A 20,992-nucleotide genomic window follows, 5' to 3' on the forward strand; every position below is an offset into this window, starting at 1 on the left:
GCCTGCCTGACTGAAGCATCTCAGCAGGGCTCTGTCGCCATCACCTTAGCAACCGGCCACTCTGCTGCAGGACCCCACCCTCCGCCCGTGCCGCATCTGCGAGATGAAATATTTAGTGTGCACGTTTTGCAGCCATCGCAGCCTCTCTCACTCTCTCTTTCGCATGCGCGCTGTATTTTCGTCTTGCTTTCTGCATCTCCTCCTCCGGTTGGCTCTGGAGACGGAGATCCAGGCAAATCGGTAAGAGCCGGGGACCTCCCACACACCCACAGCCTGTAGCACCCACTCTCCCCTGGGCAGACTGCACGGCTGTGATGCCTCCCCAGACCTCCCCCGCTCAGCTGCCCTGCCTCAGCTCCAACGGTCACCCAAACTGTCATAAGTGGGTCTATTTCTGTGCAGGCATGACGTGTAGGGGTGGCTCGATGTGTGGGAAAGCTTCTCTGCAACGCTCTCCAACCTTATAGAGAAATGTGAAGAGTAGGCTGTTTATGCTCCGCAGAGACACTTTTCTCTGTCAGCGCAAATACCCTGAGCACACCACACAGCGTTGAGAAGCCATTATCAGCTAAATCATGAGCTGCAATGAGAGGCAAATACGTAACTGTTGTCTTTTTGTAGGCTAGTGATGTGCCGATGGTGGTTTTCTAGATCTGCTCTCATGTAAAGGTGAAGCATGTCATTTAATGTCTGTAGTGAGACTGAACTGAAAATAATGAGTGTTTTCAAACAAGATCCTATTGGTTGGACAGATCTTCAAGCAAACAGCTCTTTGAGGTTCATTCAAAATGACCAATAATTTGCTCAACCAATCATCTGAGTGAACCATTTGGTCACATGAAATGACATAAAGTCTTTGTCATTTGAATTTAATGAGCATGTTTTACTGCAGGAAAAAAATATATAATAGTTTTTTTTATATATATTTATATATTTTTTTATCATAATTTAAAATTTTTGTGATTTTTTTTTTTAATTATTATTTTATTTCAGGGAAATCATTTGAATGGCTTCCTTATCTTGTTGTATCTGCATATTGAGCTGGAATTGACAGAAAGTATTGAAGAAGCATTGAAAAAATATATATACAGTACAGTTCAAAAGTTTGGGGTCTGTAAGATCTCTTATGCTCAGCAAGGTTTTGAGCAAAAATACATTAAAAAACAGTAATAATGTGAACAATTATTACAATTTAAAATAACTGTATTCTATTTTAATATATGTTAAAGTGTAATTTATTCCTATGATGGCAAAGCTGGATTTTTAGCAGCCGTTACTCCTTTCTTCAGTGTCAGTTTTCATGTGCTGATTTGGTGCTCGAGAAACATTTCTTATTATTGTCAAAGTTTAAATATTTTTGTGGAAATTGTGATACATTTCTTTCAGAATTCTTTAATGAATATACATTTTAAAAGAACAGCATTTATTTAAAATAAATAAATAAATAAATATATATTAAACATTAAACATTATTATTGTCACATTTAATTAATTTAATGCACCCTTGCTGAGTACTAGTATTACATTCTTAAAAAAAAAAAAAAAAAAGGAAGTATATTTCACCTTTAAATTTAATTTGAATTTTTGAAACTGAAATTGCATGTCCATGTTTAACAGCCTCAGGAGGTTTAAATCAAGACAACATGGTCATTAACAACCCTCCCTCCTGCTCCTTTCGACACATAGATCCCTGGAGCTGTTTTTCGCGAGCAGCCAGAACAACAAGCTCCTCTACGGAGAGCCACCTAAGTCGCCCCGTGCCAGCCGCAAGTTCTCTTCCCCACCCCCGCTGGCCATTACCAAGACCTCGTCCCCCAACCGCCGCCGCAAACTGTCCCTCAACATCCCCATCATCACCGGTGGGAAGGCTCTGGACCTGGCTGCCCTTAGCTGTTCCTCCAATGGCTATGCAAGCATGTACTCCTCCATGTCCCCTTTCAGCAAGACCACGCTGGACATTAACAAGCTCTACGTGTCCAGCCCCATCACCAGCAAGATTCCTGACGACGGCGAAGGCAAGACTGACAAAGCTGATGAGGTTTCGCTGTGCAAACAGGGTGAGGTCATACTGCAAATGAGTTCACCAAAATTTTAGTAGTTGATACCAGTACCAGAGAAATTTCAGTTTCTCGACACAGTAACACAGCATAAACTAATAAAACAGTGCTTTATTTTTAAAAATTATATTCATTATATTTACTAATAATATAATAAAAAAAATCTAAAATATTTGTAATAAAAAAATAAGAAAGTACATGCATTGTTGTAAAAAAAATTTTTGTATTTGTTGTATTTTTATATTACTGAATATTTGAGTGTGTGTGTGTGTGTGTGTGTGTTGTTATAACAAACTAAACAATGGCTTGTACCTTCAAGTAGTCAGACAGACTTTGCATAGTAATATTTATTTTAGTAACACTGATAAACTTTTATAGTTTTTGTTAATATTTTGAATTTGTTTTTTTTTGTTTATATATATTATATTAAATTAGTAACACAATAATTGTGTCTTGTATCATTTTTATTAGTTTTTGTCTTTTTTATTCTATTATAAGATTTTAGTTTTTGTTTATTTAGTTTTAGTAATTTTAGTACCATACTTCAACTTAACTAAACGTAAATGAAAAATGTTTCCAAGCTGAAATAAAATACTTTATATATATATATATATATATTTTATTTCAGTTAATGTTTATTTTATTTCAAGTAATGAAAATTTTTATTTTTTACGGTTTTAGTTTTATTAAGGATACAAACTGTTTTTAATCATAGTATCAGCTTGGAACCAACTTTTTGACACGCAGACAGCAAACTGTCATAATATGGTGGGTTTGTAATGTTTCATGTGTTCGATATGTTATGCATATGGATAACTGTAATGCCTATGACTGATTTTTTCTAGACATTTCAGTGAGGGAGGAAATCGACAACGACCAGATCCAGAGTGATGAGGCAGAGGCTGAAGTGTCGCCCACCAAATCACCCACCACTCCCAAAAACGTCAAATGCAAAAACTCCTCAGGTAGAAGACACTCTGTCCTAGACTTCCCTGCCATGTTGTTATCGCTCACTGACATGAAAACCAGAGCACCTGCATCTCACGCTGACAAGCCACCTGCACCCTTCAGACCAGCCAAATGTTGCATTTATCAATGGCTCAAAATGGCAGGCTCGCTTGTTTTGAGAAACTGAGTGTTTAATTCAAAGGTCCAGTAACAGTCAGTTGTTAAAGGTTTGCATATTTAGCTATATGTAAAAACTTCAAGTTCCTTAGCATTTTTGTATGTGAGATATCGCTGTATTCTGCTTTTTTTTTGTTCCTACGTGTTGTTCATGTTTTAAAGTACACGCTGTATCTGTAAAGGTCTGAAGTGATCCTGAGGACGTAGATGGAAGCCTCGCAAGATACGATTCATGCAAAATCTCATTAATTCTGTAGGTTAAAAAAAAAAGAAGAAAAAGCTCAGGGAAACGCCAAAGGAGGCGTGTGTAGGTGTTTGGGAAACTTGTGCCATAGCAACCATTAGCATGTATTCTCTCTGCCACCCCGGTTACCGGGTTTGTTTGAGTGCAGTCGATGCACTGCAACAACACTGTCTCCTTGCTTTCAAAACTAAATTAAATGGGGTTCAAAGTTCACTAATGACCCCATTGTTTCATATGTGTGACACAGTATTGCCATCAAGCTTTAGATGGCAGTAGAAGAATAAAGCATGTTTCATTACCCTTAGGTTTTTTCTAAACCTTACCTGAAGCATGCAACAACAAACTTGTTTTCTTTAAAACGCTGCTTTTGTTATTCTCTGAGAGTGTATTTGAGGCACACATCTTAGTGAAATGATGAGCTATTTTTAGTCTCAACCATCTTGAGAACCATAGCCCTGCCTATTGTCTTGATGAAGACGCAGTCTGTGATTTTATGTTTCGTACCGCCACCTGCTGGATGCTTAGATGCACTACATCATTGCAGCATCATCACTCTTATCCACCAAAAAGACATTTTTCATATGATAACATGATGCATTAGCCTGTGGAAAGTGCTTGCAAGTACAAAACTAACAGTATGAAAATACGGGCTTATTTTGGTCTTGCTGACAGTCCTGGACAATCTGGGTAGTCTTTTTTGTTTAACAGTCGTGTCGTTTTCATGTCATCATCGGAGGCTTATCCATTGTGGAGATAGTCACTGCCTCCATTATTTCTGCATGAGTCCATCTTGTCTTATTTTACACCTGCTGTACCCTTAAAGAGGAAGCACTCTGAAACACAGCAAATTCACATTTACTTTGTCTGGATCTTTAGTTTTTGGGCTACTGGCAGTTGACAAGTTTTAGGTACACTGCATTGATATTCTTTAAACATGTTTGCAATTAATTCAGCTCAAGTCTCTTAGTGTACAGATTCAAACTTTGTATTGTAGATCATTTTAGGCTTAATTGTGCTGTTTACTTTTTATTTATTTATTTTTGTATTTTATTTATTTACTTTCTTACAATATTTAATATTGATGTTTGAAAATTGTCCTTATAAAATAGATTGCTCTTAGATTTCTGATTATCTCTGTTGCAAAATGTTAATCAAATTGTTATATTGTTTTAATTGTTATATTACAATACATTCTTTATTAGAATTCTGATTGAATAAGCCACAATCGAAACTGTTGCAAAAAGTGTGCTGGTAAAATTGCTACATTACTTTGCAATCATGAACAGCACTAGTATAATGATCTATATTACTGGTTTGTTAAAATTTCAGTAATATTATATTATTAATTCAGCTTGAATATCTTAGAGTACAGGTTCAAAATTTGTTTTGTAAATCATTTTAGATTTAATTGTGCTGTTTAATTGTATTATTTATTTTTTGTAAATTTTTATGGTTAAAAATACTTAATTAAAAATATAAAATCTTAAAATATTTAATATTAATGTTTGAAAATCTTTTTTATAAAACAGCTCTTAGATTTCTGATCGCCCGATGGTGTTGCAAACTGACTGTTAATACAATTTTTAAATTACTTTGCAGCCATAAAAAGCCTAATACTATAATGATCTATATTACTTGATTATTGATATTAATTTCATTAATATTATATTATTATCAACATTATTTTATATAATATTAGTATTATCAATAATAAATTTGACTTTGCTTTTTATTGCTTTGACTTAAATTTAATTAAATGTTCTGTAAAATGTAACTGACAGTGATAGAATTATCCTAATGTTTGCACACTGAACTATGCTTGTTGTTTTTCTTCTTCTTTTTTTCTTTTTTGCATATTGAAAATGCCAGTATTTTGCTATCTCTTGAAGTATGCAAAAATTTTATTTATTTGTTTAAATCTCTTAATTGGTTTTGAGTAGCTGACTAATTCTGAAATGAAAGCTAAATTAACCTCCAAACATGCATTTAACAATCGTATGTGCTACTTGTCTTTCTCTCTGGGCAGAATTCTCTCTGTTCTCGTACAACAATGGCATGGTGATGTCGTCCTGTCGGGAGCTGGATAACAACCGTAGCGCCTTGTCTGCTGCTTCTGCCTTCGCCATTGCCACTGCAGGTGCCAACGAGGGCACGCCAACCAAGGAGAAGTACCGCCGCATGTCTCTGGCAAGCACAGGTAGGATTCAGCAATCTGTTTCAAACTCTCATAGGCTGTGGATATTTGTTGCCTGGCAGAAGAGGGATTCATGTGAATTTTGATTGGTTATCAGGGTTCCCCACGGATCAGAGGAACGGAGATAAGGAGTTTGTGATTCGTCGAGCAGCAACTAACAGAGTTCTCAATGTCCTCAGGCACTGGGTGTCCAAACACTCGCAGGTGAGATTAAGTAAACATTATACACTCTTAAAAATAAAAGGGTTTTGTAGCAATGCCACTCAAGAACCATTTTGGGTTCCCAAAGAACCTTTCAGTGATCAGTTCTTAAAATCAACATTTTAATAAAGGACATTTTTCCCCTTAAATAATCTTTTTACATTGATGTCAAAAGTTCTTCATGGAACCACAGATGACAATAAAAAATATTTCTAAGAGTGTAAAACTTAATATAAGAAATCACCAACTAGAAACAAAATGCAGTACGGAATTTTTTTTTTTTTTTTGTGTCCAAGTTGTGGGTCATAATTTGTCCCAGAAGGACAAGTTTCTGCACTGATTTTGATGTGGCGAATTCTGTGGAATGGATTTAAACATGATAAAACGTTAAAACATCATACCATATGAATGACAATAAAAAAAGAATATCTGCAGAACTTTCTGTGGAGTTATGTGTGCATTGAATTTGTTTTTGCACACCTGTGTATTGTGTGTGTATGTTTGTAGGACTTTGAAACCAACACTGAGCTCAAAATGAAAGTGATTAGTTTCCTGGAGGAGGTGATGCATGATCCTGAACTTCTGACCCAAGAAAGGAAAGCTGCTGCCAACATCATAAGGTGAGTAGAGTCTGTCTACACCCTGACAGAATCAATGCACACATGTAGTAGTGGATTATCCTGTCCTACAGTATTTTAGATTTATGTAATCTAATAAACTCTTGTTCATGTAATTAAATCAGTGGTTTTGCTGTTTTTTTTTCTTTCTTTTTTGGACAGGACATTGACACAGGAGGATCCTGGTGACAATCAGATCTCTCTGGAGGAGGTGCTGCAGATGGTGAGTGGGGAGATTCTGGGTCATCCTCCAAATTACTCAACATTTCATTGCTAAAACGATCAGAACTTACCAATATATTTTGGGGTCCGAAAGATCGTTTAATGTTTTTGAAAGAAGACTCTTATGCTCAAGAAGCAATCTTATGACTAGTTATTATAATTGTTTTCTATTTTAATATATTTATTTTCTTTTTTATTTTATTATTTTTTTCTGTAATGGCAAAGCTGCATTTTCATCAGCCATTACTCCAGTCTTCAGTGTCACATAATCCTTCAGAAATCAATCTAATATGTTGATTTGATCCTCCAAGAAACAATGTTTAAAATAGTTGTGTTTCTTAATAGATTTGTGGAATCTGTGATTTTTTTTTTTTCATGATTCAAAACTTTTGGCTTGTAGTGTATATCCAGAACTCCTCTTTTGTGTCAAATTGTATTATAGTCTATAGTATATTTCACCACTTATAAAGGTGTGTAAACTGTGCTGAAATTCATTATTCAGTATCTCGTTTAACTAATTGTGTGTTATATAGGCGGAAGGAGGAAAGTCAGAGCCTTTTGAGAATCATTCGGCTCTGGAGATCGCAGAACAGCTCACCCTGCTGGACCACCTTGTTTTCAAAGTCATACCATACGAGTGAGTGTGATTATGTTTCAATGTATTCATTCTTTACTAGAGAGTAAACAGATAGTTCACACAAAAATAAAAAGTATGTCATTAATGTTGCTTCAAACATTTATGCCTATTGTGTCCATTGAACACAAAATACGTTTTGAAGAATCTTCACACAGTGCTTGCCATATGACTTGTGCCTATTGAAGTCTTTTGAAGTAATACAATAGACTGTCAATTCAATTCTGCATACAACTTTGACATGAATGACATGAGGGTGAATAAACCATTTTTCATCTTGGGTGAACTATACATTTAACAAGAAACCTTAATGACATTGTTTGATTAGATTCAACTTAATACTTGAATATTTGTGAAATGTGAAGAATATTAAAACCTGTTTATGGACATGCCATCATCCCTAAGTTATCTGTGTGTTTTTCCTCACAAATATGTTCATTGCCATGAACAGGGAGTTTTTTGGTCAAGGGTGGATGAAGAACGATAAGAATGAGAAGACACCTTACATCATGAAAACGACAAAACACTTCAATGATGTAAGTGTTCAATGTGAAAGCATCTGGTTCTAGTTAAGTGCAAAGTTGCTGCAGTGTATTTGTTGTTGCATTGTTCCAAATAAAGCATAATGAACATAATGTCGATATACCTCTTGTCTCTTTTAAAGATCAGTAACCTGATCGCTACAGAGATCCTGTACAGTGAGGATGTGAATGTACGGGTAGCAGTGATAGAGAAGTGGGTGGCAGTGGCCGATATCTGCCGCTGTCTCCATAACTACAATGCCGTGCTGGAAATCACCTCATCCCTCAATCGCAGCTCCATCTTCCGTCTGAAGAAGACCTGGCTCAAAGTGTCCAAACAGGTGTGGAACTGCCTGATAAAACCCTCATTGAAATTAAATGAATAGACTTTAGGGTTAAAGTAGGGCCAGTGCAGTTTAAGGCAATAAAAGAATATTTACTGGACTCCTCCTGTTGATCCAGTATTGTTGAACATTTATTTGATGTTAGATCTGAAAGTATGTGACAACTGAATACAGACTGAAATCATTTAACACACTTTATTATTCCATTTAAATCAAAGACCAAAACAGTCATTGACAAGCTGCAGAAGTTGGTCTCATCTGAAGGAAGATTCAAGAACCTCAGAGAGGCCTTAAAAAAGTATGTTTTTTATCACTTGCAGTAAGTCAGTACTTGTTGCTGTAATTTAAGTCAGACTTCTATATTTGAGCATGTAGGTGATAGGATTTATTTTATTTTGCCATAGCATGCATAATACTGCATTTTCTTCTCATATTTCTGCTAGTTGTGACCCTCCCTGTGTGCCATATTTGGGAATGTACCTCACTGATTTGGCCTTTATTGAGGAGGGGACGCCCAACTACACAGAGGACAACCTGGTCAATTTTTCCAAAATGAGAATGGTAGGTCTTTTTATATGCATTTCTTTAATGCGTGTGTGGGAAAGAGTTATAGATTTCATTTTGTTATCATATTTCCTTTATTTTACAGATTTCCCATATCATCCGTGAAATCAGGCAGTTTCAGCAAACGGCATACAAGATTGATTACCAGCCAAAGGTATTGAACTGATATTGGTCTGCACTGCCAAATTATGGGGTTTCATGATCAGCATGCACTAGCCCTAGTAACACTGGTGGTTAAGTTTGAGTATGCTTTGTTCTGTACATAATCATTTTCAGATTAAAAACAGTAAGGCCCTAAAAATCCTTTTGGAATCTGCAGTGTAGGAAACTCGAATTGAGAATTGAGCCATGGTTGCATTGAAGAATCACATTCAATATGAAACTGTCACCGTGTTTGTCTTTCAGGCAGCACTGTATTTACTGGACAGAAGCTCAGTAATGGATGAAGAAGGCCTGTATGAAGCCTCTCTCAGAATTGAGCCTAAAGTGCCCAACTGAGAGAGGCTCTGCCTAACGTCTACACAATGTACAGACACCACGCTCTCTACAGTATACATCCTTGTGTTCTGTTATGTAACATGATTATTACTCCTGGATGTGTTTCCTTGTTTTTAGTCGTAACCAAATGTTGCCTAATTGTTTCAGATCTTACACCGTTGATTTCAGCCTATGTTCTTTAGAAAATCATATTTTTTCCAAATCCAAAGTATGCTTTTAACAGTACTTGCAAAAGGATACAATCCTAGTTCAAGGTGTGGTTGTCTATTTAATTGATCAGGCTCATCCACATCACCGTAATGAAATATGAAACGCCAGGCAGGAGCATTTTGAGATTTTAATAGATGCATGTAACTAATTTACAGTATATGCATACCATGTAGCAATGTAGAAAGCAGATATATTACTGTATACAACCAAGCATATAGAAACACTTATACTGTTATACTATTATATTCCATGTCACTGTACTTCGCAGAACCAACTCCAGCATTTTTCATCTATTTGTTGCGATAATTAACATTCGTCCCTTGATTTCTCAAGGGGTTAGTTGGACATGCTTAAACTGCCATGATATTTTTTAACAGTTTTGCCATGACTTAATAAAGCAGACAGTGAATAGCTTGGCAATTGTATTACATTAAAAAAGACATAGGATATGTCTTCTGTTGGCCAATAAGGATTTTGATCTGTTCTTGCATGCACAATTTATTTTGCAGACATTTCTTATGATTTCCTCAGCCCTAAATTATACTGTTTCTTCACAAAAAGAAGCAAGATCTGCATTATATTTTTTTGAAACTGATTGTTTCGTGATTGTTTACCCATGTAATGTTTCCGTTGCTCACAGCCACATTTCTTAGCTTTTTGGGAAAAAGGTATTCTGGGTTCAACAATATCCTTCTACACCAGATTATCCAGCTATTGTACATTTACAGACAATCTATGTCCTTCTTGCTGTTCCAGTGATTGTGGAACATGACTGAATATCACTTTGTAAAATGCATTGCCGTTTAAGAGTATGATCAAAAGTGAATGACCTTCCCGCTTGCAGCATACAAATGGTATTTTTGTAGTCCTAGAATAAAGACGTAGGGTTCTGCATCCTTACCTAAAAAAGAAAGGGGAAAAAATGACTGTAGAAACATTTTTGTACAAACATTGTCAACTCGCCACACAGAAAAGTATTCTGTATATTTTGTACATGCAGCCCTATGTATTTCTTAACATACTAGTTTAAAGCACACCTCTTTAAAGCGTTGTATCCTATGCTTCACACTCAATGCTATATGATTTGTGATTTTGAAACCATGATCTAGAGGTAGAGGACTTTAAAGTGTTTTTGCATATACTGTAATCCTGTCTATAATCGTTCTCTTAGCAGGAATATAGTAATGTAGTGCTTATTCTGTGAATATTTGTATGTATTTTTACTATGTACAGTCTGGAAACACACTAAACGCTCATGTGGCAGGCATGCAACACTGTATCAGCCAGAAACTTTAAAAAGAACAATATATATGTATGTGTATATATATATATATATATATGTATATATATATATATATACACATACATACATACTGTATACACATCTATGTGCACATACTCTTATAAATGGTATATAAACATACAAACAAACATTTTGCTGTTAGCAATACCCAGTGGTATGAGAATTATCTTTCAACCCTTAAGTTTATTTCCACGGCTTGGGAAATATTTCCAGTTTTTGTACAAAAAAAAGAAATGAACAGAAAAGAAAAAGAAAGAAAGAAAATTAAATAAACTGTATGTTTCCTGATTACCTCTTGCTAATGTACTAGTTTAAAGCACACCTCTTTTAAAGCGTTGTATCCTATGCTTACACACTCAATGCTATATGATTTGTGATTTTGAAACCATGATCTAGAGGTAGAGGACTTTAAAGTGTTTTTGCATATACTGTAATCCTGTCTATAATCGTTCTCTTAGCAGGAATATAGTAATGTAGTGCTTATTCTGTGAATATTTGTATGTATTTTTACTATGTACAGTCTGGAAACACACTAAACGCTCATGTGGCAGGCATGCAACACTGTATCAGCCAGAAACTTTAAAAAGAACAATATATATGTATGTGTATATATATATATATATATATGTATATATATATATATATACACATACATACATACTGTATACACATCTATGTGCACATACTCTTATAAATGGTATATAAACATACAAACAAACATTTTGCTGTTAGCAATACCCAGTGGTATGAGAATTATCTTTCAACCCTTAAGTTTATTTCCACGGCTTGGGAAATATTTCCAGTTTTTGTACAAAAAAAAGAAATGAACAGAAAAGAAAAAGAAAGAAAGAAAATTAAATAAACTGTATGTTTCCTGATTACCTCTTGCTAATAAATCTATTCTATCTCAGGGGGATATTGCTTCCTTGTATGTGGTTTTTGTCATGCTCACTTCATTTGGCTCACTTAAAAAATGGGTCATAAGTGTATTATGTATAATGATACGGGCCTCATTTATTTTAAAACGGCAGGTTTTTAGCATTTACATTTATGCATTTAGCAAACGGTGTTTGTTTGCTCTGATATTTTGCTGCCTTAAACACATCCATTAGAAAATTGTAAGACTTTATAAATAGTTTGCATGTGTTTTGCAGAGTTTGCATAGTTTGCAGAGTTTTTGTATCACACAGCTTGACATGCCATAAATCATATCAGACACTTTTGATGTACACAGTATAGGGTAAATTTCAGGAAAAATATTGGGTGTAAATTAAAAAAAATAATAATAACTTTTGCCTTTATTATTTTTTGCCTATATTTATTATTAACTTTATTTCAGTAATTCAACTCAAATTGTGAAACTTGTGTATTAAGAGATGCACCTGTAAGCTAAACTTATTGTGTAACTCACTAGCGTGACACAACTGGTCATGTGATGTCAACGCTGCAGCTCCTGGGGAGGCGACCCGCTCCATGTAAAATAAAACGGCTTTATCTGTGCACATTTTACTGATATAGGCTATCTAAAAAAATGCTGCTCATTTCTTTGTGTAAAACGTTTCAGTTTTCAAAAGAACATCGAGTGCACCTTTAACCCGAAGAGCAGAGGACAATGAAAGCCCTCCCTCGTGTAGGAGGAGTGCTGAAGCTCAAGAGATCTTATATTATGCTGCTGTTATGAATTGCTCGCAGGCTTGAAGATGAACATGCTGTTTTTACCGGTGCTGTTTGCCGTTCTGTATCAGGTGCATACATTGCCACTGCACACTGAGGAAGGTAAATTTTTTAACCAGCTTTTGACTTTGAGCTTTTTTTTTTTCTTCCACGTACGTGTGACGCTGCATCGTAGGCTACTTTCGCTTTTGACTATTTGGTGCTTCAGTACAAATGCATAACAAATTTATGACAACTCAAACTTAAAGTGAAGGCTATAGTCATAGAGTCATAGTTATATATAATACAACATTTAAAATAGCCTACATTTTGTGGACTTAAATACGAATGATGAATTAATTTAAACATGATAAAAGTACTTTGGAGAACGGTTGTGTGCATTAAAAGTGAAAATATAAATATTTATTTGTTACAGATGAGTATCTTTTCAAATCATGGATGTCTCAGGTAAGAATAAGTTATTTGTAAGTTCATTTCCTAACACAAAGGAAATTTAAGGCGACACTATGAACGAAGTGAAAAATTAGGAAGAGGAAGAAAAGTAACTTTGTTTATTCTTTTGAAATTTGCAGTATGACAAAAATTATGAGATAAATGAATATTACCAGCGACTACAGATATTCCTGGACAACAAGAAGAAGATTGAGCGCCATAATGCAGGAAACCATAAGTTTTCAAGTAGGCTATGACTAATATAATCTAATTTACTGAAATCTTTGTTTTATGAACACGATGTTTTTTTGTTTTTTAATGAACACGATGTTTTAAAAAATCACATAACATTTCTCTGCACTTTACAGTGGGACTGAATCCGTTTTCAGACATGACCTTTGCTGAATTTAAAAAGTCCTACCTCCTGACAGAACCTCAGGTATTATTTTTAACAGCCTCTCGTGATCAATGAGGAAATAGGAAAGTACCACAATTCATGAATATTTTACAACCTGACAGAACTGCTCCGCCACTAGAGGGAATCATCTGAGCAGTAATGGGCCTTATCCTGATATGATTGACTGGAGAACGAAAGGAAACTATGTAACTAATGTCAAGAACCAGGTAGCTTGCTTATCTTGCTCTAATAATCCTCTATTGTGCTTATGATAATTAATTTTTTTAATTAAACAGTGCTGATGCTTAATCGGTGACACTATTCCAGGGAGCTTGTGGTAGCTGCTGGACTTTTTCCACCACAGGCTGTCTGGAGTCTGTCACTGCTATTGCCACGGGGAAACTCCTACAACTAGTATGTATATGTTGCTTTTAATTTAACAATGGCTGTGAACATTCATCATCAGATATTAATAATGTCTTATTATTTAATTTAGTATCAACATTGTAATGAATATACCAATAATTCCCTTTTTCTGCCCTTTGGCAGGTTCAAACAAACCCCAAAACAGCACATTAGTAATGAAATATAACTGTAATTTATGAAACATCAGGTTATTTTGTCTTACCTCTTCCTGTTCCTATCACGCACTCTTTACAGGCAGAGCAGCAGCTTGTAGACTGTGCAGGTGCTTTCGACAATCATGGCTGCAATGGGTGAGTTAGATAAAATGATGAATTAACTCATCTTGGCTTATTTTATGGGTTTAGGAGTAAAGTCTTCACTGTAAAATAGTCTAAACAACATTTTACTCTTGTCACATGCTTTTTAGTGGCCTCCCAAGTCATGCCTTTGAGTACATCATGTACAACAAAGGTCTTATGACAGAGCTAGACTACCCCTATACTGCTAAAGTAAGTATTTTACTGTTTCAGCTGTTGTTTTCAAGATTCATTCATAAAGTGGTGACATTTGTTCATACTGTACATGCTTGTAGGAAGGTGAATGCAGATTCAAACCAGACTTAGCTGCTGCCTTTGTGAAAGGTGTTGTAAACATTACAAAGGTAAGTGATGGTCCATGTACAAATATTAATATTAACTTCATGCCTTCTCTCTAACTGTAAATTCCTGTTATTAGTATGATGAAATGGGAATGGTGGATGCTGTGGCCAGGTTGAACCCTGTCAGCTTTGCATATGAGGTGACATCTGATTTCATGCACTACAAAGATGGAATATATACCAGGTTAGTATGAAATATATATACATTTGCTTTTATAGGCTACTGGTTTTATATTGGATTTATTTGTGACAGTTCTTGGCAATTTCTGTAATTTTATGACTTTATTTTATAGCACAGTGTGTCATAACACTACTGACATGGTGAACCATGCAGTGCTTGCTGTGGGCTATGCTGAGCAGAATGGAACTCCATACTGGATAGTGAAGAACTCCTGGGGAACCTACTGGGGAATTAACGGGTCTGTTTGCATGATTTCCTCAAATGTTGTGCTACTGTAAGGTTACAAAATACAGTAGCGATTATATTTGAAACTTGACCATTTGACCAAGTTAATAGCAATAAATGTGATGTTTAATGTTAATTATTTTATTTCCCATACAGATATTTTTACATTGAGAGGGGAAAGAATATGTGTGGACTTGCTGCGTGTTCATCCTATCCTTTACCTTTGGTGTAAATAACTGAAATGTATTTTCTTACACCATAAAAAGGGAGACAAGTTATTACATTTTACTCTCACACAAAATCATTTTATGCACAATGGACAACATCTTCATAAATGAGTTGTAGTCTATACTAGCTGTCAGTAAATAAGTTAAATACTTATTTAACTTTGTAATAAATAATTATTCACATTCATTTAAAACATTCAATGACACCCCATTTGCTCTTAATATGCTTCATTTTGTTTTTAAAGTTGTCTGCTTTGTTAAGATTTTAAGTACAAAACTATTGTACTGAACTAAATCTTTTCTCAGGGATTTGTTTTTGTGTGTGTGTCTTATATTTTTTTATGGATCACTTTCCATCAGAGTAATGGTGTTCATCCATTAAGTACAGCTTAAAGACTTTAAAAAGTAAAACGCTGCAGACATTGCTGGAGTTACTACTATATTAAATATATAATTGTATATGCTGCTTTTTAATTAAATACTGTGGGACTGTACTTCCTTGCTGAGATAGAATATGTAAATGATGTGCAATTCCACAGCAAACCAGTATGTGGCGACCTAAATCCACATTAATGTTTGAGCTACAACAACGAGCGCCAGAGAGGAAGCAGTTATTTATGTACTTATTAGTCTACCTTGCGACACGAAAATGCACTGAGCAAAAAAAGACAGTGGAGAAATAGAAAAAAGATACTGATGGTGTAAAACTGAAAATGAGAAAAAATATATGTTGCAAACTGTATAAAAACGGTTGCAAACGAGCAGCCGCTTACCGGAAGTGACGTTACTGACAGCTGTCCAATCAGAGTACGAGCTACGAATACGCGGTAAGTTAATGAAGTGGAAAAATGGGTAAATAAGTGGAGTTTTAGACTGTCAGTAGAAAAAACTAAAGTGATATGTTTCTCAAAAGCCAACCGCCATTAAACACAAAAGAAGAAGAAGAAGAAGAAGAAGAATACGCGGTAAGCACGAGCTTTCAGAGGTGTTATGGTGACTTTGTGCGCGCTCGTATGTTATATCAGAATATCAAACTTTTGTGTTTGGTGGCGGAAATTGTAAAGGCATTTTGTGTGACTTTCTCTTTATGTTGTTTTAATGTTCACACGATGGCAGAAAGAGCAACACTTTCCGTTGTGAGTTTTCTGTCCTAAACCAAGGGTTGTAATATCGCATTCTAACGGAGCATGCCTGTATTTATTTTTGCGTGTGTATTTGTTTGTGGAGCTGATTAAATGCCATATACATGAACTTTGGAGGATTCATATTTAATATAAATGCACACACAATGCCGAGTCTTCCTCAAAACAACCTAAAGGAGCAACTGGAACGACACAATAATGCTGCACAGAACAAGTTGTCACTGCTGAAACCAAAGCATGGGTAAGAACATTATTATATTATGCAATCTATCTGCAATAGATAGATAGATTTAACTACAGAGCAAAAACAGTCAGATACAGAACTGATAGATTTAAGTACAGAGTATAGATAGATTGGTTTAGGTACAGAATAAATACAAACAAGAATCGGAGAGCCTGCAAAGACGGTCTTTAACATGATAGATAGATAGATAAAATTAAAATGAATCCATATCAACATCTCAAATGTGTAGCAAGTTTGTCTAACCTCTGAAATTTCTCTGTTCAGGGAGTTTTGTTTCAAAAAGAAGTCTTCATCCAGCTTCTCCAAAGTGGAAGTTCCTCAAAAGGTAACTGGTGCAAATGTCTTGGCAAACAGGAGTGTCAATATTCCCCGCAGCTGTGAAGTAACCAAAACTCCTGTGACGTTTTCGCAAAAGCCTGAGAGAGCAGCACCGAAAGTCAACTTCTTCGCAGCACCCAGCAGACCGAAGACAAATACTGTTAATCCATTAGCCAACCCATTTGCTGTGAACAAAACACCTCCTGTCCAATCTACTATTAAGGATTTGCTCAAATCTGCAGCCTTACCTAAGGATCAAACTGTGGGTGAACCTAAGCATGACATCTCTCAACTCTCCTTCAATGAATGGGATGACTTGGATGATTTTGAAACCCCAGTCAAGACAAGAGTAGTGTCCCCAGTTACAGGGACCTCTACAAAAAAGCTTAGTGTTTCGGACCAGAACACCCCCCCAAATTCCTCTTGTGCTAAGAGTGATGAGACTACATTAAATGGAGGTTTACAGGTTACAGAAGCCATAACTGCCCCAAAGGACGTCCTGTCAGCTGCTAATAGAGTCGGCACTGAGCCTGCTGAGAGAGAGCCCGAGGACTCGCCCATTAAAAAGACCAAAAGACATAAGAAATCAGTCCAGCAAAAGGCATTACTGAGTGACACTGAAGATGAGGAGATCATCGACTGTACTTCACCAGAGAAAAACCAAAAGGACATCAATTGTGTGACAAGTTAGTGCACCTAAATTTTTTCAGTGGGTTTACCCCTCATTTTTCTCCTGTTAAAGAAAAGGTTGTTGTGCTTCGATATTAATATAAAGCTCACAAAAATAATACACAGTATTTGATTTGCAGCTGCTGAAAAAGAACAGTGGGCTGAGACAAACATCATAGACATCGATGAGACTGAGACAGACAACTTTTATGAAGATTATCAGAATTTCATCCCCCCATCCCCTGTTCCCGAGGAGATGAGTCCCTTTGACTCAGAAAAGGAGAAAAGGTAACATGCTTTCATTGCAAAATAATTTTTTTGTAAACTACAAATGAAAATAAGTACAGTTTCTTTTCATTTAAGTTTATTTTCTAAAACTGTTTTATAGTTCATCTGACCCTGTTACCCATGCTGACAAAAATGTTCCACCTCATGAGTCTGCCTCAAGCCTGTCAGCACCCTTGGATGAACCTACCAAAGAATTAAAAGGTATCACTCATGCAGGATTGAACTTTTTGGTATTCAACCATTTGCTCTATATGAAATGATGTACTTATGTTTTAGGACCGTATGATGCTCTCTTTACTGTTATGGAGTCTATTTGTCGTCTAGTGGACACTATTCCTGAGCATGAGCTCATAGCGCTGACCTGTGGCACTGAGCTATTACTGCAGAGAGCGCACAGGTGAAGTAATAAAGGAGTATTTTCGCTGTGTAAATTTTAAAAAATTACATATTTTAGATAGTCTGCTATTACTTTTTGCATAAAATATGCTATTAAATATTCTGCATAAATTCTGCTATTAAAATTAAAGGCTGTTCTTAGGACCCTTGAGATGTTGCATTCATTGTGACATCATTCGTAGATTAAGTTTTCTTGGTTTGTTTTTTTATGTCAGGTGACTAATTCACCCTTTTACTCATTAGGAAGTAAATGTTACAGTTATGCAAGTGTGATATTCATTTTATAGTTTTCTATTAATATATTCGCGTTAGATGACATTGCTGCTTGTTACAGCATAACTAATAACTCTCTATCTTTACCACAGGAAAAGGATTCTTGCTAATGGTGCACCATCTAGAACATCTCAGTTAGACCCAGCAGCAACTCCATATTCTAGTCTGCTAAAAAGACAAGCTTTTGGAGTCACACCCTCTAGTCTAACATCATCCATGACCCCAGTGACATCAGAAAGGGGAGAGGGTGTCAAAACAGGCTTTCAGTTTCGCAAGTCCATTGCCTCTGTCATGTCTTTGGGAAATGACAGTGTTTTTGAGGACTCTGACTGCATCATCAGTGGAGTTGAAACCCCTGGTGGTTCCTGGAATCCTAACAGCTCAGCAAAAACAACAACTAGTAGGGACATCTCAAACAGGTCAAGTCCACCTTCAAGCAAATCTGAGTCAAAAACAGATAAGTGCTACTCAAGGTTGTCCTTCAATGAGTCAAACATTCAGACTGTAGGTGGAGATCAGGTTGACTTGTTTTATTCCCCAAAAAGAGTAGATTCAGGCAAGAGAAATGCTGAGAGCAGTGTCGAAACCAACACGGCAGTACCCAACTGTTCTCAAGCAGATATAGAGCCAGCTGATGACTTCCTAATCGATGACTTTGATATTGATGATTTTAATGAGACTGATATTCCAGATTATTTTGAAGAACCTCCAAGTGTCTTGGCATCAAGAGACAGCTCTGGTGCAAAAACACCATTGGTGCGGGAGGGAGGGCCTTCAAAACCTTTGGAGAGAAAGACAGTAACATCCCCAGAGCTAAAACCTACCAAAACATCCAACCCTGGTAAGTTAGAGTAAGAGTAATGTTATATCCCTTATAATTTAGTTCATTATTATTAAAGACCCCGTGAAATGGCATGATGAGCAGTTATCTGTTAACAGTGTATGTCTTGATCTGCAGAACCCGTGTACAGAAACCCAGCTCATGACCGCTTTAGAGGCTTCAGCTTTCCTCACAGCCCAGAGATGATGAAGATCTTCCATAAGAAGTTTGGGCTGCATCAGTTTCGCTTCAATCAGCTGGAGGCTATTAATGCCACACTGTTAGGAGAAGACACATTTGTACTGATGCCTACAGGTTTGTTACAAGTGTTATAGCAACATGAGTCATTTTGACTCATATTGCTTGTTGTTTATTTTGATTTTAGACTAGACATCCCAGCTCACTGTCTTGGCTACACCTGCAACATGTCTTGCTGCAATAATTACATATACGTATAGATATAGTTTCATGAATTATTGGTCAGCCTATGTAATTTTTTTTTCAGTGGTTTACAATATGTAAAGAGATTTATGGCCAGTGGTGCAAATGTAATTACATCAGTTGAGATTTGCATAAAATTAATTTTAGAATTGTTTTTTTTTTAAAAATAAGAATTATTTAATAATAATTAAATAAGAAATAGCAATTTTTGAAAATAAGAAAAGAAATGATTTATTCACAAATCTGTAAGTAGATTTTGGGCAGTGCCCATATTCTTAAAATAGCAAATATATCAAGTATATATATCAGATTCTACCATTAACTATTTCAATGTACTTTAACATATAAGTATATAATGTAAAATAATGATGATTGAGAGATTTGTTTATTGTATATTGTTCATCTTGAAATAAGTTATTCTTACATTTACTTTATGAAATTAATTAAATATTTCACAGCAAAAAGACACATGTAGCATGACATAATGGTGGACATTAGTAGACTTTATGGGTTAATAATAAATAGGACAGACGTTTTGACCATTTTGTTTTTTGTCAGGCAGTCTCAATTTTTTAAGCATTAAAGCAGTGTACTGTCTCTCTTCCTTTTGTTTTAGTGTTTTCTTTCTTTGTGTTAAGATACCAGCTATTTTTTTAAGTGTTTCCTAGTGATGATATGTTACAATGTGACATAACTTCTTTACAGGTGGTGGTAAAAGTCTCTGCTATCAGCTTCCTGCTTCTGTCCTTGCTGGAGTGACTGTTGTCATTTCTCCTCTACGGTCTCTCATAGTTGACCAGGTCCAAAAGCTCACCACATTAGATGTAAGTCCTTCTTTTCCTTATGCACAATAATTGCCTTAACTTGATCGAAATTGTTGATTACTGTGCAATTTTGTGTTTCAGATCTGTGCAACTAGTTTATCAGGGGACAAAACAGATAGTGAGGCTGCAAAGATCTATATGCAGCTGTCTAGGAAGGATCCCCCCATCAAACTGCTTTATGCCACTCCTGAGAAGGTGGGTTTCACGTTAGACCAGTGTGTTGCAAGTTTGCGTGCATATCTATAACAGTATTGATATGTGTTGTTTTTGTTCTCAGGTGTGTGCAAGTGGACGGATGGTCAGTGCCCTTCAGAATCTGTATGAAAGGGGTCTGCTGGCTCGCCTTGTCATTGATGAGGCCCATTGCGTCAGTCAGGTAAGCTTGATAGAAAACTGTACAGTGTAGCAAGAACAGTCAAAATATGCAGACCTGCCAACCTGTACGCATTTTGCGTAGCGGGTATGCATTTTGACCTTAAAGTACGCTGGTACGATTTGTCACTCTAAACTACGCAAAAACCTGGTGACCTGTCCACGCGCAGTAAACGAGCAACAGAAAAAGATGAGGAGTTCAACCAATCAGAGCGTTTTCCGTGTTTTTTTTTATTTCTCTCCAAACTGGCTCTGTTTGTGTGTCCGTGAGT

General features: G+C 36.0%; 3 protein-coding genes and 1 long non-coding RNA gene across 5 annotated transcripts in view; 3 read left to right on the top strand and 1 right to left on the bottom strand.

Moving 5' to 3' along the window:
- The window catches only part of LOC107715192 (ras-specific guanine nucleotide-releasing factor 1-like), a 35,915-nt gene extending 25,174 nt beyond the window's left edge, over positions 1-10,741 (top strand). Inside the window, exons 14-26 of the mRNA XM_016521249.1 lie at positions 1,687-2,057; positions 2,903-3,022; positions 5,453-5,623; positions 5,718-5,824; positions 6,329-6,441; positions 6,601-6,661; positions 7,194-7,297; positions 7,746-7,830; positions 7,959-8,156; positions 8,378-8,457; positions 8,603-8,720; positions 8,809-8,877; positions 9,129-10,741. Of these exons, the coding sequence (XP_016376735.1) occupies positions 1,687-2,057; positions 2,903-3,022; positions 5,453-5,623; positions 5,718-5,824; positions 6,329-6,441; positions 6,601-6,661; positions 7,194-7,297; positions 7,746-7,830; positions 7,959-8,156; positions 8,378-8,457; positions 8,603-8,720; positions 8,809-8,877; positions 9,129-9,221 (1,690 nt within the window). The 3' untranslated portion in view covers positions 9,222-10,741. The remainder of the gene's footprint in view (positions 1-1,686; positions 2,058-2,902; positions 3,023-5,452; positions 5,624-5,717; positions 5,825-6,328; positions 6,442-6,600; positions 6,662-7,193; positions 7,298-7,745; positions 7,831-7,958; positions 8,157-8,377; positions 8,458-8,602; positions 8,721-8,808; positions 8,878-9,128) is intronic.
- LOC107715232 (pro-cathepsin H) lies at positions 659-15,228 on the top strand. Its single transcript, XM_016521311.1, has 13 exons — positions 659-669; positions 12,389-12,510; positions 12,824-12,855; positions 12,981-13,086; positions 13,209-13,279; positions 13,360-13,464; positions 13,565-13,651; positions 13,898-13,953; positions 14,070-14,151; positions 14,235-14,303; positions 14,378-14,484; positions 14,594-14,719; positions 14,863-15,228. Exons 2-13 carry the CDS (start codon positions 12,435-12,437, stop codon positions 14,936-14,938), a joined length of 993 nt encoding a protein of 330 aa, XP_016376797.1. The 5' UTR covers positions 659-669; positions 12,389-12,434; the 3' UTR covers positions 14,939-15,228.
- On the bottom strand, positions 10,896-11,833 carry LOC107715233 (uncharacterized). The gene is made up of 2 exons (XR_001637081.1): positions 11,617-11,833; positions 10,896-11,026 (listed from the first exon to the last, which is right to left on the bottom strand). It is a non-coding gene; the product is annotated as an uncharacterized LOC107715233 (long non-coding RNA).
- Positions 15,229-15,861: 633 nt separating the features above from the next.
- The window catches only part of LOC107715230 (Bloom syndrome protein homolog), an 11,489-nt gene continuing 6,358 nt past the window's right edge, over positions 15,862-20,992 (top strand). The window contains exons 1-11 of one of the 2 annotated variants that reach the window (XM_016521309.1): positions 15,862-15,898; positions 16,161-16,316; positions 16,584-17,323; positions 17,447-17,594; positions 17,695-17,795; positions 17,871-17,991; positions 18,356-19,104; positions 19,222-19,398; positions 20,230-20,348; positions 20,430-20,543; positions 20,626-20,724. In XM_016521309.1, the coding sequence (XP_016376795.1) occupies positions 16,180-16,316; positions 16,584-17,323; positions 17,447-17,594; positions 17,695-17,795; positions 17,871-17,991; positions 18,356-19,104; positions 19,222-19,398; positions 20,230-20,348; positions 20,430-20,543; positions 20,626-20,724 (2,505 nt within the window). In that variant the 5' untranslated portion in view covers positions 15,862-15,898; positions 16,161-16,179. Of the gene's footprint in view, positions 16,317-16,583; positions 17,324-17,446; positions 17,595-17,694; positions 17,796-17,870; positions 17,992-18,355; positions 19,105-19,221; positions 19,399-20,229; positions 20,349-20,429; positions 20,544-20,625; positions 20,725-20,992 lie in introns of both variants that reach the window. The other variant, XM_016521310.1, reaches the window with a different exon arrangement.

The sequence above is a fragment of the Sinocyclocheilus rhinocerous genome, unplaced genomic scaffold, assembly GCF_001515625.1.
Source record: "Sinocyclocheilus rhinocerous isolate Xijiao unplaced genomic scaffold, SAMN03320098_v1.1 scaffold659, whole genome shotgun sequence".
NCBI classification, from domain to species: Eukaryota; Metazoa; Chordata; class Actinopteri; order Cypriniformes; family Cyprinidae; genus Sinocyclocheilus; species Sinocyclocheilus rhinocerous.

What these genes read in the sequence shown, in the direction of transcription:
- LOC107715232 (XM_016521311.1), top strand. Translation starts at nt 12,435, where the DNA reads ATGAACATGCTGTTTTTACCGGTGCTGTTTGCCGTTCTGTATCAGGTG. An exon ending in ACTACCCCTATACTGCTAAA is followed by an intron (nt 14,152 to 14,234) that starts GTAAGTATTTTA and finishes ACATGCTTGTAG; the next exon opens with GAAGGTGAATGCAGATTCAA. An exon ending in AAAGATGGAATATATACCAG is followed by an intron (nt 14,485 to 14,593) that starts GTTAGTATGAAA and finishes TTTATTTTATAG; the next exon opens with CACAGTGTGTCATAACACTA.